Source organism: Erithacus rubecula, assembly GCF_903797595.1.
Source record: "Erithacus rubecula genome assembly, chromosome: 8".
Taxonomy (NCBI): domain Eukaryota; kingdom Metazoa; phylum Chordata; class Aves; order Passeriformes; family Muscicapidae; genus Erithacus; species Erithacus rubecula.
The window spans coordinates 12,538,407-12,554,529 of record NC_136659.1 but is presented as its reverse complement, the minus strand read 5'-3'; the positions used below and the strand labels follow the sequence as shown (position 1 = coordinate 12,554,529).

Genomic DNA, 16,123 nt, shown 5'->3' with positions numbered 1-16,123 from the left:
GCGCTGCGGGGCCGTCAGCGCCCGGGCGGGGGCCGGTCCGGCACCCGCGGCACGGCAGCGCGCCCGGGACGCGCCCGGCTGCGCGGGGCCACCCCGCACCCGCGCTGCCCGGTCCCCGGTCCCCGCGCTGCCCGGTCCCCGGTCCCCTCTCTCCCCGGTCCCCGCGCTGCCCGCGGGCGGGGCGGGCGGGGCGGGCCGCGGGGGCGGCGCGGTGCGCGGGGCGGTGCGCGGGCGGGCGGGGGGGCGCGGGGGGCGGCGCCGGCGCTCGGCGCTGACAGCCACATGCCGCCCTGCCTGAAAAGGCTGCGAGGCGCCGGCGGGGAGGGAGAGGAGGCGCAGACGGCGCCCCAGCCCGCACCACTGCCGCCGCGCCCCGGGGGATGCCGAGGCGCCGGCCCCGCGGGTCGCCCTAGGGGAGAGGCGCTCCGCCGGCACCGCCCGCCCCGCAGCCCCGGCGCGGGGAGCGCCGCCGCCCCTCGCTGAGCCCCGCCGGAGCTGGTCGAGAGTGGGGCGCCCACACGGGGCGCGGCGCGCCCGGGGTAGCGAGGCGAAGCCCGGCCCCGCAGCCTCGCGTCTTGTGTTGTGGGTTTTGGGTTTTTTTTTATAATTTGTTCCGGAGGATGGATACGTTTCTTCTCGCCTGGGGATTTCTAGGGCTGTGCTTGCCCGGCTCCGGAGGCACGGCGGAGACAGGTAAGGCGCCCTCAGGGATGAGGGATGTCTCCGTCTGCCCAACTTTCCGGCTCCCGGGCGCGGTCCCGGTCTCACGCATAGGTGCTTTGCGTGGGAATAAATTTAGGGAATGCATGAGCAATCGGCCGCGCCACGCAGCTTTCGCAGCACGGGTTTTGGAGGGGCTCACGCATGTGGCGGGGCGGGGACGGCGCACCCCCGGCAAGGAGCGCAGCGCTGCAGCCGCTTGGCTCCCACCGCCCGGCGTGAAGGGGCGAGGGGATGGAGCCGCATTGGAAAGTTGCGTGCTGGTTTTTTGGGGAGCTGCGGGGAAGGGAGGGGAAGCGGTAGGGACCAGCCACATGTCGGGCACTCGCATCCGAATGTCCGAGGCCTCGGGCCGGTTGCAGGCTCGGGAAACTTTAGGTGAGAAATTAAAATCATCTGGCGGGAGCAGCAGCCGGGGCCGTGCAGGGCTGGGAGCGGGCGAAGCTCAGCGGCGGCAGCGGCACCTTTAGGAAAGGCTGCCCGCGGTACGTGCGGCACCCGCACGCACTTTGCAAACGCCGGGCTGTCCCGGGACAAGGCGGGTTCATGGCATGTGTTGGGACGCGAGTGTGTGTTTCTGTTCCTCGTTGACGGGCTAGGCTGAACTGTCAGGAGGTGCTGGGATGAAACACGTCTTGGCGTTGCTTCGGCATGGGGACAGGAGTGGGGCTGAGGCTGGGCCCCCTGCTCCCCGGCCACTGGCTTTGAGTCTCGCTAGTGGGGGCAACAGGGTCCCGATTTGGAATAGTCTCTGAAGGAAAAGGATATGCTGTCCAGTGCTCTCGGGGCTTCTTCTCTGCGCTCAGGAGCTGCCTGGCAGGACGGCAGAGCCAAGCCCGCAGCTGCTGAGCTGTGGCTTTGCCTTCCCGTCAGTCGGGGCCTCGGGACGTGGCTCAGGGCCCTGAGCTGCGGTCTGACCCGAGCAGCGTTAGATGACGGCAGAGTGCATTCTGCCTTCTCCTGCTCCGGAGCTGTGTGGCCACCCAGCTTCCCCTTGTAAAGGGGAAGTGAGAGAGTATCTGATGCCTGAGAAAATCCATCTCCTTTGCAGTGTGTAGCACAGACACTGCTGATAAACATTCAGCTGCCGGTTGGCATCACCTCCTTCCTTACCGTTATAAAGGAAAGAAAAAAGTCCCATCTTTTGTTCACGCAGGAAAACGAATAGGCACTTGATGGGATGAAGAGAAGGGGCAGTGTCCTGGGAGGCCCTTGCCGAGTACAGTCTTTTCAGATGATCCTTGTTGCAGAATCAGTGTCTGATCTCCTGGAGTAGGTTTTGTGCTGTGGCAGATCGGGCTGTAGCCTAAGGCTGGCTCCTGCGGGTGCACTGGCCAGTCCGGCTGTGCTCCCTGCTGCCGCTGAGCTCGACTGCGTGCCCGTGTCCATGCGTTCACCTCCTTCTACCCTGGAGTGAGTTCGGCATCAGGACTGTTAACTAGGAAGACGTTTGTGAGCAAACTGTGTCTCAGGCCATTCCGGCGCTGTTAACGGTGTTTATTTGAATGCGGGGTTTTCCCGGCTAAGCAGAGCATCACATGGTGTTGGAACCAGCAAGGAAGTTGTCTCTCTGTGGCCAGCACCAGCAATGGTTTGCCGAGATGATGTGTGGCTGCAAATCCGGTCAAATGACTTTATTGCAGGCACAGCGAGCAAAGGTACGGGGTAATGGGATCGAGGCAAACCTCGATCAGGCTACACTCAGCCCCAGTAAATTAGCCAGCCTAGTAAGGGAAACATGCCAGAGGTAGATGGATTTATGTTTCAGTCTGGTGTATCTGAAAGCCTTCCCCCATTATGGAAGTCCCTCTTTAGGTTCCCTAAGGGAGGTTAGTAGAGAGGGGAGACGTTTTTAATAGACAATAATATGATAATCTACATGGAAAAAAACCTCATGCAATATTTCTACAGTAAGAGATAAACAGTGCAGCTGCCAATTTGTATGTAGCCAAGCAAACCCTGACATAACCATGGAGGAGAGTGGGTGGGAGACCCGTGAAGATAAATCTGAAGGTTGGATGGCTGTGTGTTTTTCATTTTACCGTAAAAAGCAATGAAGTAAGAAAGTATCAGATTTGAGTGACCCAAGTACTGAGCCGTTCAGATGATGTTTATGCAGCTCTGAGCAAAGCTCACTCTGAAGCCTTCCGAATAGTTTACTTAAAAGCTATTATTTTTAGTAGTGACTTAGGAGATGTAGCAAGGTGGGGATGGGGACCAAAACAAATTGCTGCCAAGCAAGCACACGGCCACACATACAAACATGCACACACACACACCCACACAAGCACTGAGTGTAGTGCCTTATGCCAGTGTGCTCTTAACTCCGCTCTTACTGGAAACAAAAGCTTTTTTAGACTAGGAATCAGATAGTTGTCAGAACATCACTGAAAGCTACTGATGCAAGCTCGGTGGGGGGCTCTGACCCGGGTTAGGATGCTGCATTTTGTTTTCCTAGTTTTACTGCTACAGAAAATCGTGGTGTGCGGTGTCAGAAGTGACAGGCATTCATATTGGTCCCACAGGGCTCTATGGAGGTGCTTCCCATCTCCCTGCCTTGCTCATTCTACACCCCCCCCCCCCCATCTTCCTTCCCAGTACCTTCTCCGTGTTTGGTAGCTTGTGCGTGTCTTTAGAAGATTAAAAAGAGAAAGCACCCCACTTTTCTGGGCTGGAGAAGGCAACACTTCCCGTCCTGGCAGGCGAGTGGGTTGGTTTCCTAGCAGAAACCTCCAGTGCTGCCAGGCACCAGGACATGGTGGCCTTGCACTGCAGATAGCTTGAGAGGAGAAAGCATCCTTCATGGGGTTTAGGAAGCTGTCAGGTTCAGATAAGGCTGGGATCCTATCCTGTGGGACCCCCAGTTGTATTAATAAGGAAAAATTAATTTTTAAGCACTGGGATTGCTGCCAAATTATATGACCTCTGACAGACCAGCTGTGCTAGGAAAATAAATTGTCTACATCTGAGACCCGTGATCCTATCTGAAATCGAAATAGAAAAAAAGTTGTCATTTAGCCACGGTGGTGGGGGCAGATTGCAGCAGCTTGAGAGCAAACTGGAAGCTGTTAAACTTGTTCTCCATTGTGTAGTGAAGTCACCACCACCGTGCCCCCATGGGGTTTTGGGAATACAGTTGTCTAATCCGGGAAGTGTGGAGAGCTGATGTGCCTGCACACACCCAAGCTGGGGCTGATGGTGTCAGCACGGGGGTGGGGGCAGAAGTGGGGTGTGAACGTTTCCAGCTCCATCCTCACTCTGTAACAGCCCTTTGACACATTTCTAATTATAATACACACACAGACAAAGAGGTAGCTGGGCTATTTTCGAAATCCCTGTCTACACCCTGGTGGAAACCGCAATACTAGCAACAACATAAATCAGGGCTGTTGCTAACAGTGTTGCACACGGCTTAGCGCTACAGTAGCATGGGTTTAATCACAGGCAGAATCAAAGGGTCAGCCTGCTCCCTGCCTGAGCCAAAGCGCAATCTCAGAAGGCCAGATCCTGAGCCAGCCTCGATGCCTGCACTGTGAAAAGACACAAACACAGACACGGAGGAAAGGTTTGTCAGCACGAGGTAAGCAGGCACGGAGCCAAACACTCGAAATCACAACTTGGATCTGTAACCCTTTCTATGTGCAAGCCGTGCCTGTGAATCAGGGAGGACAGCTAGGGTAATGCTGGGAGGCTGGGGCTCCAGCTGCAGCCTTGGTGAGGTGACCTCTTCCCAAGCAGTTTGGGAAAAGGGGTGCAAGCAACAGGTTGGCATACAAAACAGCCTGAAGTATAACTCGCAGGGGTGGATAGCTGTAAGGACTTTCTCTCTGACTACTTCTTCCCCTCTCTTCATACTTAATGAGTCAGAGAAAATGGGCTTCAGAGATAAAAAACTGGGCTTCAGGTCTTTGAAACCTGCCCTGATTTCTCCCCATGCATTTGAGACAAAGGCAAGACATCTACCCAGCTGTTCTGTGGGTCACCCATAGCTGTGAAGTGCTGTCTGTGTAGGGCTTGAATGCTTGCCCTCTCCTATGTCCCCTCTAGGAAGATGGTGAAACCAAAAGGATGCTGTCCTTTTATTCTGCTTACATTTTATTGAAAGGCTCCTTTGAACCCCCCTTTTTTAAAGGGATGCTTGCAGAAAGAGGAAAGGGGGAAATCCCTTGTGCATGTAGACACACACACACTCTTATGATCTCCCTGGTTCTTCCTCTCTCTTCACAGGCACACAGATCTCTACCTTTCCTCTTACACACAAAGCCACACCAGTCATGGGGGACTGCCTTGCTGCTGCCACACATGCATCCATCCCTTCCCTGTGCCATCCCTCACAAACCCAGAGCCTCTTGGCATCTTTCACCCTCATGCACACCCCAAGCTCGCTGTGGCTTTTCTTTCTGTTTGATTGCTGAATATGTGCTCACCAGGTAACAATGTGTTTAAGAAACTCACTAGAATGTGCAATAACTTGACAGTGTGCTCAAATCCAGCTGCTGCTGAGCCCCGCCACTAGCACCAAAGGCTGAAGCCACCACAGTGGGGCAGCGTGCACGGGGGACCCGTGGCAGGGCTCTCTGCCAGCTGCTCAGGAGGGGCTGCTTCCCTCCCGTCCCATCTGTGGGGCTGTCTGCAGCCAAGGCACTGCATTGTGCTCTGAGGCTCCAGCAGGGCCCCTGGGAGAGAGGGCCAAGCCAGGGGTGTTGTGAGATTGAGAGGCTCTGCCAGCTGCTGTGCGAAGAGGCAGGGGTAAACTGCTACTGCCTGATGAGGAAAACAGGATTCAGTTTCAGAATGGACCCTGACAGATGAGTTCAAAAGGTGTGAGGAAGCTGGGAGGGTGTGGGGGGAGATGGGAGATGAGATAAGCTTTTTTTTTTCCTTGTTGGAATTTTTGTAGTAATAATACTAATTAGTATTTCAGAGGCATTGAACACCTTTCATCAAGTCTGAACCTCTTTAGAGAGGAATCCTAGGGGAATATTTTTTCCATGTGTACAACTAGAAATGTCTCTTGTCTCCATGGCCCTTGAACGAGTTTGTTGCTGACAGCATTAATGGGGGTGGCTCAGCAAATTTTCACCATCATATTTTCTCCTCGTGTAACCCGTAGGTAGGGTGGCAGGCTGCTTTGCAGGAAGGTTCAAGCTTCCCCAAATCTGTTTCCCCACCTGCTGTACTGGGGAATTTTACTCAGAAACTGCTGGACCTGCAGCTTGAGAGTCTCTTAAAGCTACCACCTATTCCTGGGAGATGGCAGCATGTTTCCATGAGATTTCAAGCCTTTGGGAGTTTAACAGAGAGGCAGAAATGATTTCTCCAAGTTCAAAATGCAGTTGTCCCATTCCCTTGCATGTATACACACATACTTGCATGCTCTCTGGGGTGACTACTGGAACAGCCAGGAGTTGTAATCCCAGACCCACAAATTGCATTCACAGGCAATCTGGGAGAATTGCGTGTACACGTATCTACAGAAAGGCTAACACTATTAAGTTGGTTACCCTATTGGAATTGCATTTCCAATATATTTCTGATATAAGATGACAAATAATAAAGTTATTGAAGGTGGATAAGCAGAATATAAAATCTCATCAAAGATATAAGAGAGGGGTTGGGCAGGATGGACATCTAAAGGTCAAGGCTGTCACTGGCTCAAGTGGTATAAAGAGATGTCAGCCCCTGGAAGGCAGCTATCCAGAAACCCAGGGGCAGAAATCAGCTGAACCCCAGTGATTTCAAAGCAAATTATCTGGATTTGCATGCATATTTGGCCCTCTCATTTTCCGTGGTGAAGCTTGAGTAAGTCTCTATTTCAAGGCTTATATTTAATTCTTTTGTGGATTAACATGAGGGGAAAAAAGTGCAGGTATTAGAAGTCTCCAAATCTCCTTCTCTCGCTTCCTCCCTCCAACATTCCCTTCCTATTTTAAAATAATTTGAAGTTATCTCTTTTTGCAAAGGCTCACAGCTAAAATGTTCCATTTGCTGAGCTTTCTGGTGTTCCCCTTTCACTGCTGTCCAGTGCTATAAAATGAATATATTGCATCCCTTCCCAGTTGCCTTAGGAAGCAGTCAAATGGCTGCATTCCTCAACTGATGGATTGGTGCGTTCCTTTCTTGCTTAAGCCCAGACAGTGTTTTATGAGCTTGTCTCATGACAGGCTTGACACACTTTGAATTGAACAAAATCCTAGTTCACATCACAAAAGCAGTCTTTAAGTTCTACTTCGCTGTGTCTCTACTTTTAAGCAAAATTTTAGTTAAACTGGTAAAAGTTCCTCAATGAAATGTTCAGGGGACTCTCCCTGATTGTGTGAAATCTCAAGATGTGGATGTGGGTAGTGCTCTGGAATGAAATGTGCATGTAAGAGCCTTGTGTTGTTTGGGTGTGTTTGTCCATTAATTTGCTCAGGAAGCCTTTGAAGCTTTATCTTGCAATCCAAAGCAAACATGCTTCTGCTAAAATGATCTATGCTACTGGGGATAAAACATCTAATCTTGTTAGCTTCCTCTGCACTATGTCTCTCTCCTTGGCCAGTGGTTAAACTGTATGATTTAAATCTTTGAGAGTTCATATTTGTGTTCCTGCCTCCTGTAAAAGTTGTGCTGTGTGCTTTGGGGTGAGAGCCCCTGGCATGTAGTTGTGCCCAACCAGGGTCAGAGATCAGGGAATGAGGCAGGATGAGTGTTAATGGTAATGAATCCTTGGCAGAAGAGAGTCTGTTTGTTTCCTCCATACCAGTGTTTGGCAAAGTGCTTGGGCATGCACGGACCTTGAAAAACTCTGATCATTGAAGGGCTGTGTGACTAACAGAAATTAAACATGGATTTCCTGCACAAGGGCTCAGGCCAAGTTCAGCAGCTCTGAGAGAAGTGGGTCATGTATGCCAGCACCTATATTTTGCTGTGCCATCAGACAGTCAACAAGGCAAGTCTCCTCTTCCCAGTGCTGAATCCTGGACATGGAAATCATCTGCAGTGGCTGAATGAGAGTGTGAAGCTGGGCTGGAGGGCCTCATGCCAGGAAGAGAAGTGACAAGGCTAGGCAGTGCATCTGCCTGCTGTGGAATGCCCTCATCTCTCTCCCTTGTTCCTCTGCTGTCCTCAAAGGTTGCTCTTTTTGAGCAGTATGGATACTGATGCTGTTGCTGCTTCTAAGGCATCCAGAGCACCCTAATTTTTGTGTGCAGCCCTGAGTGATATCCCAAAAGTAAACTGAGCTTAGCTAATCAAAACACGTGGTAGTTTTGTGCTGGACACTACAAACTCTGAGAGGCTGTAGTATGAATGTTTGTTGTGAAACGGGCCTCTCTGGTGATGATTATTTTTGTTACAGGCAGAGTTGGCTTTAGTTTCTGTGTGGAAGGTCCAACAATAACAGTGAGCCCTGCTCTCCTGGGGTGAGGGAAATCCAGAGGGGTTTAATAGGCAGGAAATTCAAGTAGAAAAATGCCCTGCTCCCGGCCCAGGGTTTCAGCATGTGCCTGATGAGCTGCAGAGCTGAAAAACCCCAAGTGTGGATGAAGGTTCCTGGGGCCTGGCTGTTACTTTTGGGTCCTCTGAGCAATGATTACTTGTGGCCTGGGAGAGGCAAGGGGAAGCTGTCAACCTGGGTGTCTCCAGCAGGTCAGGGCAGAGAAAGAGGTGTCTGCCTCTTGTGAAGGGTGAGGAGCTCAGCTGCTGATACCCATCTCCATGGGAAACTTTGGAGTTGCACACTGTACAATGCAGCATTTGCCAGATTTTGTACCTCATGACCTTCTCCAGGTCATCTTTTCCCATCCCTATGGCTTGGTTGTCTTCCTCTGGTGTACCTCCCCTGTTGGGGTGGCCCTGCATGAGGAGGTTGCAGGGATAATTTATGTTATGGTGAGCCTTAAAGAAAACAGAGGTCTGCAGATTTCCCAACCTGACCATAGTCTACTCCAACCCTGCTGGGGAGTATTGACCTCCCTAGCCTCCCTTGAGGAGCCCTGCTGCTCCCCTGTGGCCTTGCTGTTGGCACAGCACTCCACTGGCCCCTCTACCATGTGGACTGGCAGGGCCCCAGCAGTTTGCTTTCAACTCCTGCATTTTGCTTACTGAGCAACAGGATGTCCCACAAACCTGGCAGACTTGGCTTGTACTTCAGAATTTAATTTTAATTTTATTAAGTGAATTCAGGACTGGCAAATGCCGCCAAAGCCCATTAGCTATGGAACATGTCTTGTTTCAAATGCATACAGACTGAGCAGTAGCCATGCCACTAACCTTTTTTTTTTTTTTTTTTTTGCATGGATGCAATGCATCAGTTTGTAAGAATCCATTTACATAGACACTTGAGTCTCTAGTGTATACAAAGCAGGTCATATTTTATACAGAAAGACAGTGGTTGGCATGACTGCTGAATCAAACCCTTTGCCCATCACTGGGCATGGTGATAGCTTTTTTTGTTCTCACTGCAGGTGTTCACCTGCTAGATACCTGTGAGTCAAAAGAGAAAAAGCCCAACAGAACAATTACAGAGATATTTACGTCATTTTTGCCTCTTCAGATAACTCAAAGCCTCGAGTTCTTGGTATGCTATTGCCCACCATGCAAGCAAGGCAGTGCTGTAGCCTCCTTCATTTCTGTCAACCTTCTAGGGCAGGAATGAATGAGAGGACAAAATATGTTCCTCTGAGAGAAACAGGTAAGCTTTCCTGCAGGTGGGAGACCTTCACTGCTCCAGGAAGATGGTGACATTTTCCTGGTGATATCTGAACACTTGAGGGATGTGGCTGGTGCTCTTGTTTACTCAGAGTGTTCACCTGCTTGCCCTGTTTTGCTGGAGAGACCTCAGCTGCAGAGAGCTGGGCTCCAGCGCCTCTCAGACTGTCCTCACTGGCACCAGCAGTCTAATTTGGGTACCAAGCTGATCTGAAATTAGGATCAAGCCCAGGTTTTTCCTTAGCTCAGTTCCCACTGAACTGCAGTGGCCTTGCAGGGCAAGGGGGAGGTTTTGAGGTCAGGGTAGAAGGGTGTCTCTGCTCCTGAGTTCATTTGTTGGGGAAGAGCTGGAGCAAGCTGGAGGCTGACACCTCTGTTCACATGACAGTTCCCTTCCAACTGGTTGAGTTGCAAGGGCTCCCAGGATGTTCACCGTACCCAGCATGAGTAAGGGGCTAGCAGCTCCTGAGTGGTGGGTGATGTTGGTGGTATCAGCCTAGCGGGTAGCATGTGTGTGAAAGCTGGAGAGACGGCGAGGGAATCACAGGGTGTGGAAGGATTGACTGTATTTTCATTGTTTCGAGATTCTACCCTTTCCAAGAAAAATAATCTGCAGCTTGAATATTTTTCTTTGCTGGAGGGGGTGGATATGTGTGCAAACGAGGTGTGAATTTTTATGAGAAGGTGTGAAAGTGCGTACATGAGTGAAGCGTGAATTACACGTCTATTTGTACATTGATGTCAACAAGTCGGTGAATTTCTTCTTTCACGTGAATGTCTCTTTCTCTCTCTCCCTCCAAACCCACATAAACACATGTGTGGGCAAATATGCCTTCCTGAGAGAAGATATTTGTGCAAGAATGTAGGTTTGTAAATGTTTGTGTGTTGAGCAATCTCTCCTGTGGAACAAAACCAGATGTTTTTTGGTATTCTCAGCTCTTCATGGCAGTGCTGCGTTTTTTCCCCTCGTATTTTTCAGGATACTTGCAGGATTATTTTAAGAAAAAGGGAAGGCTGCAGATCTGCCTTTGGGTGTGTGCGAAAAAAGTTATTTTGAAGAATGAATGTGTTAGAGGGCATGAAAAACATGGGGGAAGCTGAGTGGTTTTTCACGGCAAAAGAAGCCTCGCTGGCCCATGAAGGGCCCTCCTGTTGCCCTTGTTTTTTACAGGACATGTGCATTTTCTGCATGCAGTGTGCATACAGCAGGTTGTTTATTCAGAGTGCTTTTTTTCCAGGAAGCATTACTGCTGAGGGGTCCTGCCTGACTCCTGCTGCTTGCCTTGGCTCTGGAGAGAGGGCAGTTTGAACACAGGCTGGGATGTCCCTGCTGAGAGCTGGTGGACTTGTGACAGCCTGGCAGGGGACACCCCTGGGACCTGGCAAACCCTATAGCAGAGGAACAGAGCCAGACCCACAGCATGGGGCTGAGGCCACACAATCTGCACTGCTTTGCTTCTCCTGGGTGGTCCTGGGGCTTTGCAGTGAGTGCTGCTGTGGATGGAGAGGAACATCCCTCAGGACCAAGGCAGTGGGGAACACTTGTGGAACACACCCTTAGCTCCTAGAGCTGCTTGGATGTGTGGACACCCTCCTGTATCAAGGGTGTTGCTTCTCTGTGCCTTGACTCCCTTGGATGTGGAATGTTCTGCAGACCCTATCTCTGGAAGTGTACAGTGGACGTTGGGAAAATCCACTTGCACCCTTCTGAATGTCCAGGTTCCTCTGGGGATGTGGAGATAACCTGGCAGTGGGGACATCCCATGAGGGTTTGCATCTCACATTGTACCCCACTGCTTCTTCTGAGGGAGGAAGGCTTTCCAGGGTCACCCCATATGCCTGACAGCCTGCCCTTTGGAGGCCCTTGGGGTTTTGTTGGGTTTTGCCCCTTTTGGTGAGTTTTGTGTGTTTTGCTGGGTATGAAGAGGCAGTGCTGTCTTCTGTAGGCAGCTGTTGCAGCCCGTGGGCCTGGGTGTCTGATAGATGGGGGTGGCAGGGGAGTAGGGGAAGAAGGACACACAATGGGGACCCATGGAGAAAGGACTTTAGGGTTTGCAGTGCATTATCAAGTGACCCCATGATGCAGATTTTCCTACCAGCAAGTAATGCAATAATAAATTTGATTTGCAGCATTCATGAGATTAAATGTTTTTTTGATTATGAAATCACCCTCTAGGGCCTGTTCTAGCCCAAAGCTGAGAGAACTTCCTCTGATTACCACACAGCCATTGCCAGCCATTTGTGGGCTAGTCCCACAAAACCACCACTGCTGATTATCTGTGTCTGCAGCTCCAGTGGATGGGTCAGCTTGCAAGTCTGCTGAGACGTGTTTGCTGGGGCAGGCAGGCTGGGGAGGGAGAGCACAGCAAACAGAGAGGGATTGTCATGGGGCTGCAGGCTGGGGCCAGGAAAGATGGGTGCTGTCCTTAGCTCTGCCACACAGTGTGGGTGGGCCTGGGCTCACCAGCATCCCTGATGTGCCTCAGTTTCCTTCCCTGGAAACAGCACAGCTTTCTGCCCTCCTGCAGCTGGATTGAATTTATAGCATCCAAATTCTGGTGTCTCCTGTGGCAGCTGTGGGAGACTGACACAAAGCAGCTTGCAAAGGAGGCAAAAGCAGGGATAAAATGAGGCAGCTCCAGATGATCTGATATCAATCTGTCTCTTACTTTATGGCTCTGTAATTGCCTTGGCAAGAGCATTCATTTCTCTTTTCTGGTCTGTGTGAAATGTGGTATGTAAGTGGCAGGAGGTGGAGAAGAAAGGGGTATGTTTGCTCTGCAGAATAATTCTCCTTGCCCAGAGATTAATATCAATATTAGAGTACCAAAGGGATGTCAGTGGCCTGGAGAATGGTCTTTATGAGAGCCCTGCTATCAGTGGCCAGGGAGGCCTACTGTGCACACCTGATGCCCAGAACGTGTCTCAATGCCTTGTTCCCTCTGTCTCTGCAGCTCAGCCATGCGGGGGCCGCCTCAACTCCAAGGATGCTGGCTACATCACCTCACCAGGGTACCCCAATGACTACCCCTCCCACCAGAACTGTGAATGGGTCATCTACGCCCCTGAACCCAACCAGAAGATTATCCTCAACTTCAACCCTCACTTTGAAATCGAAAAACATGACTGCAAGTAAGAGCCTTCCTTTTCCTCTCTAGTACATAGTTACTCCTCTTCCTGCTTTTGGTTAGTGGTATGGGTCTTGTACTTCCTTCCACTTGAAATCAGGCATCACCCTGAGCCCCCACAGTGCTGCATCCCCTTGCCATTCTGGAGCAAGGGTTGCCTGTGAGATTGTAAGATGCTGCTTTGGACACATAGGATGAGCCTACTCTGCAATAAACCTGTAGTTCTTAACTTGGCCTGATACCCCCTGATATCAGACCCAACTGGCTTTCAACCTGATTTTGGCTTTGGTTAAAAGGCCACTTGTTTTTCTGTGTCAAGGTAGCTTCACTGTTCTTTTAAACCATGCTGGGAGAGCAGAGCAATTTCCTGGTGTGTGATTAGGCAGAGGTATGGCAGGGAGCCCTGAGGCTGGAGACACAGATTCAGGCCATGTGAGGCTGTAGGCATGGTGGTCTGAGGTGTTTGGGCTGGATCTGGCTTCCCATAGTGCATTTTCTGCTATGCTGGGGGGGATTGGAGGGGAGGTTTGTTGGCCTTATTTCCCTTTTTCTTCTAAGAAAGGACCCAGAAACTAGATGTCTGGGAAAAACAATTAACAACTAGTAAAGAATAATTAATGGCATCAAAGGGCACCATAAAAGGCTGAGTTAATAACATGGTCTCAGTAGACAAATAAACCTGTGGGTTTCATCTGGAATCCACAGCCAGCTACAGGGATGCCTGAGTGTGAAGGAGCTTGAGGTCTCCTAAAACAGACCTGACATGGCAGTCCTGCTAGGTACACTGGTCCTGTTGATTAAAAGGGGGTTGCATATGGAGAGGGAAATTCTGTTTGTAAAAAAGGACAAAGGAACAGGGGAAGCATTTATGGGGCTGCAGAATCAGTCCTGCGGAGAACAAAGAATTCAGCATGGGTTTGATGATGTACTGAAGGTTATGAAGTGCAGAGCTGGATCCTCAGCTATCATAAATCAGCATAGCTCCTCTAACTCTAATGAAGGTGTGCTGATTGATGTCATTGGGGATCTTGTCACCCCCTACAGATAAAGCCTGGGCTAATAAGGCTTTGAACACCATGAACTCTCCCTGAAGTCACTGTGTGTGCAAGGTGTTTAGTGCTTTGCAGGATCAGGCCTGTGTATAAAGAAGGGAGAAGGTACAGAAAGGCTTAATGTGGGCATAGATGAGCACAACAAGGCCTTGCAGTGGATGTGAGAATGACAGTTGCTATCAGATTTTATTGTTGCTTGCATAGGCTGAACTGCATAGCCTCCTCATAGCTAATGCAATTGCCCCAAATTCACAGTAATAAAAGCTGTACAGGCCCATATTTGCAGAGTATGCTATTTGAATAGTATGCCATAGGTACTGGCCAGGACACTGGCCAGTTGTGTGCAGGGCAGGGATCAAACTGGGCAGGAGGGACTCCAGCTTCTGCCTCTTCAAGGTGAGGGCAAGCAAAAACAGGTTGGTCAGGAAGCTGGAAATCCCCATGGACACCAGGTTTCTCTTCTACATGTAGAAAGATGTCAGTTTTAGCTCTGAGCATCTTATGCAACTTTTGCCATGTTTTGCTGCTTGTGAGAGAGCTTTGTATAGTCCCAGTCTGCAGGTGGTGTGTGCAGTAGGACTGGCTGAGCACTGGGGCTGTTGGTTATCTCTTTGTTGCTTTCTACCGTACTGTAGCAATCTTCTGAGTGGCTCCTGTGGGACCTCACTATTTCCCTTTATGTGTGTATGTCCACAAGGAAGCCTTTCTTAAAGTGAAATATAATTTATCCACTGTGCACTTGAGCTTCTGCTGGCCACAGCTGTGAGCTGAGAGCCAAGCTGGCTCAGGGTGCCTGCTCCCTCGAGCCAGCACTGACTTGGAGTGGATTTGGAAGAGCTTTGTGGACAGTGCTTGATAGGAAGCATAACAGAACAATGAAAACAGTGCATGATAAACATGGCCTGAAAGAAACAAATAGAAGTGAGATTTTTTTTAAAGTGACAAACCAGAAGGAGGCAAATATGGACAGTGTATAAAGCTTGATATACATTACATTACAATACATTAATAATAGGTGATGAATCTCATCTGAGTGTCAGAGGGTTTTTTATGAAGAAGCAAAGACCTCATTGCAGCTGCAGGTATGAACCTTAACAGGAACAGGAGATCAGCATCAAAGGCAGTCTCAGGGCAGAGCCCTCTTCTTGACATCTCATCATTAATATAGAGCACATTCACATCAAGGTGACAGGCAGATCAGCTCCATTTAGGCACTCACTCTCTGGGCAGACAAGGTCCCCTGCTCTTGTGTTGCTACCTGGCAGCTATTGGAGAAACAATGGGACTAGTCTGTGCTTCCAGCTGCCAGAGGTAAACACCATAACCCCTTCCTCTGTTGCTGCTTCTTTCAACATTTCATTTTACCTTATTAGGCTAAAGTTTCTCCCTCATAAAGCATAACATTTACATTCCTGAAACCCATTTGAAAGCCTTCAAAAATGTCTCCAAAAGACTTTTGAGTTTCACTGTGTCACTTCTAGCCATCCTTGTATCTGCTTTAAATTTCCCTTTGGGACAGGAGGCATTTCCTCCTCTGTCTTGTACAGTGCCTGGCACCCTGGGGACCTCTGAGGGTAGATCAGTGATTTCCCCTTGGCCAGAAGGGGCCAATGAACCTGGTGCTGCCTAGATGCCAGAGCAAGAGCTGGCTGCAGAGAGCAGCTTTGGCAGCCTGGAGGGGGGAAGCATCAGCCTGGGATGGATGCCCAAGGTGGCAGCCAGAGGTGGCTGCTCAGTGCTGCATGTTGCTATTGTTTTCTGGAGGCACATCTGGGCTTTTATTTTTCAGCTGTGTCCAGCTGCATTAAGAAGTAACTACACTCGATTACCTTCATCATGAAAGGGGTAATTTGGTGTAATTGAAGCCCCAGAACATCTCTCTGAGTGCTGTATCTGTGCTCTGAAGAAGTGTCTTGCTTTTGGAGCATGCTAGGTTAAGAAAATTGGCCATGTCCTGCTGTTGTGGCTGTTGTGCACCAGCAGGGATCCGTGTGGCAGGGAGGGTGGGCATGCTGTGACAGGGAGTACAGGCCTGAGACATTGTTCATTCCGTCCTGCAGCTGTGGGCCCACAGAAGTAATAACAGAGCCAAAAGGGAAGTTTGATGCTCTGATAAAAGATCTGCCAAACTATTCAGAAATTATCATCCTTGTGCCTGGCTGTTTGCTCCCCTCTGTGCTGCGAGTGCAGCTGTAGCTCAGGTACTGCATCCCATATCATTGGTGTCTGTTCAATGAACAGGCAAGTGGCAACCAGCGGAAAAGAGCAGGCTGCTGCTGTGGTGAAATGTTTCCACTTCTGTGTGGTATGGGGGTTGCTGGGCAGTCTTGTGCATGCAGGGGTTTATTTGGGCTCTTAGGAGTGACCTGAACCATTTGCAATAGGTGGGTAGCAAGGACAGCTATCCCCCAGCTTTTGCAGTTATGTAGCTGAGCTGTCCACTCCTCCTTAATTGCTATTTTGTTCTGTCTGCTCTGCTTGCTTGGAAAATCCAACTCCAAAACCTCAGCTATGCATGAGTCATTGAATTTA

The 16,123-nt window shown here is 50.3% G+C and overlaps 1 protein-coding gene across 6 annotated transcripts in view; it reads left to right on the top strand.

The window, feature by feature from the left end:
• The first annotated feature begins 261 nt into the window (after window positions 1-261).
• The window catches only part of NRP2 (neuropilin 2), an 89,223-nt gene continuing 73,361 nt past the window's right edge, over window positions 262-16,123 (top strand). For 4 of the 6 annotated variants that reach the window (XM_079311467.1, XM_079311465.1, XM_079311469.1 and 1 more), the window contains exons 1-2: window positions 263-693; window positions 12,366-12,543. In XM_079311467.1, the coding sequence (XP_079167593.1) occupies window positions 621-693; window positions 12,366-12,543 (251 nt within the window). In that variant the 5' untranslated portion in view covers window positions 263-620. Of the gene's footprint in view, window positions 694-12,365; window positions 12,544-16,123 lie in introns of all 6 variants that reach the window. The other 2 variants (XM_079311466.1, XM_079311464.1) reach the window with 1 other exon arrangement.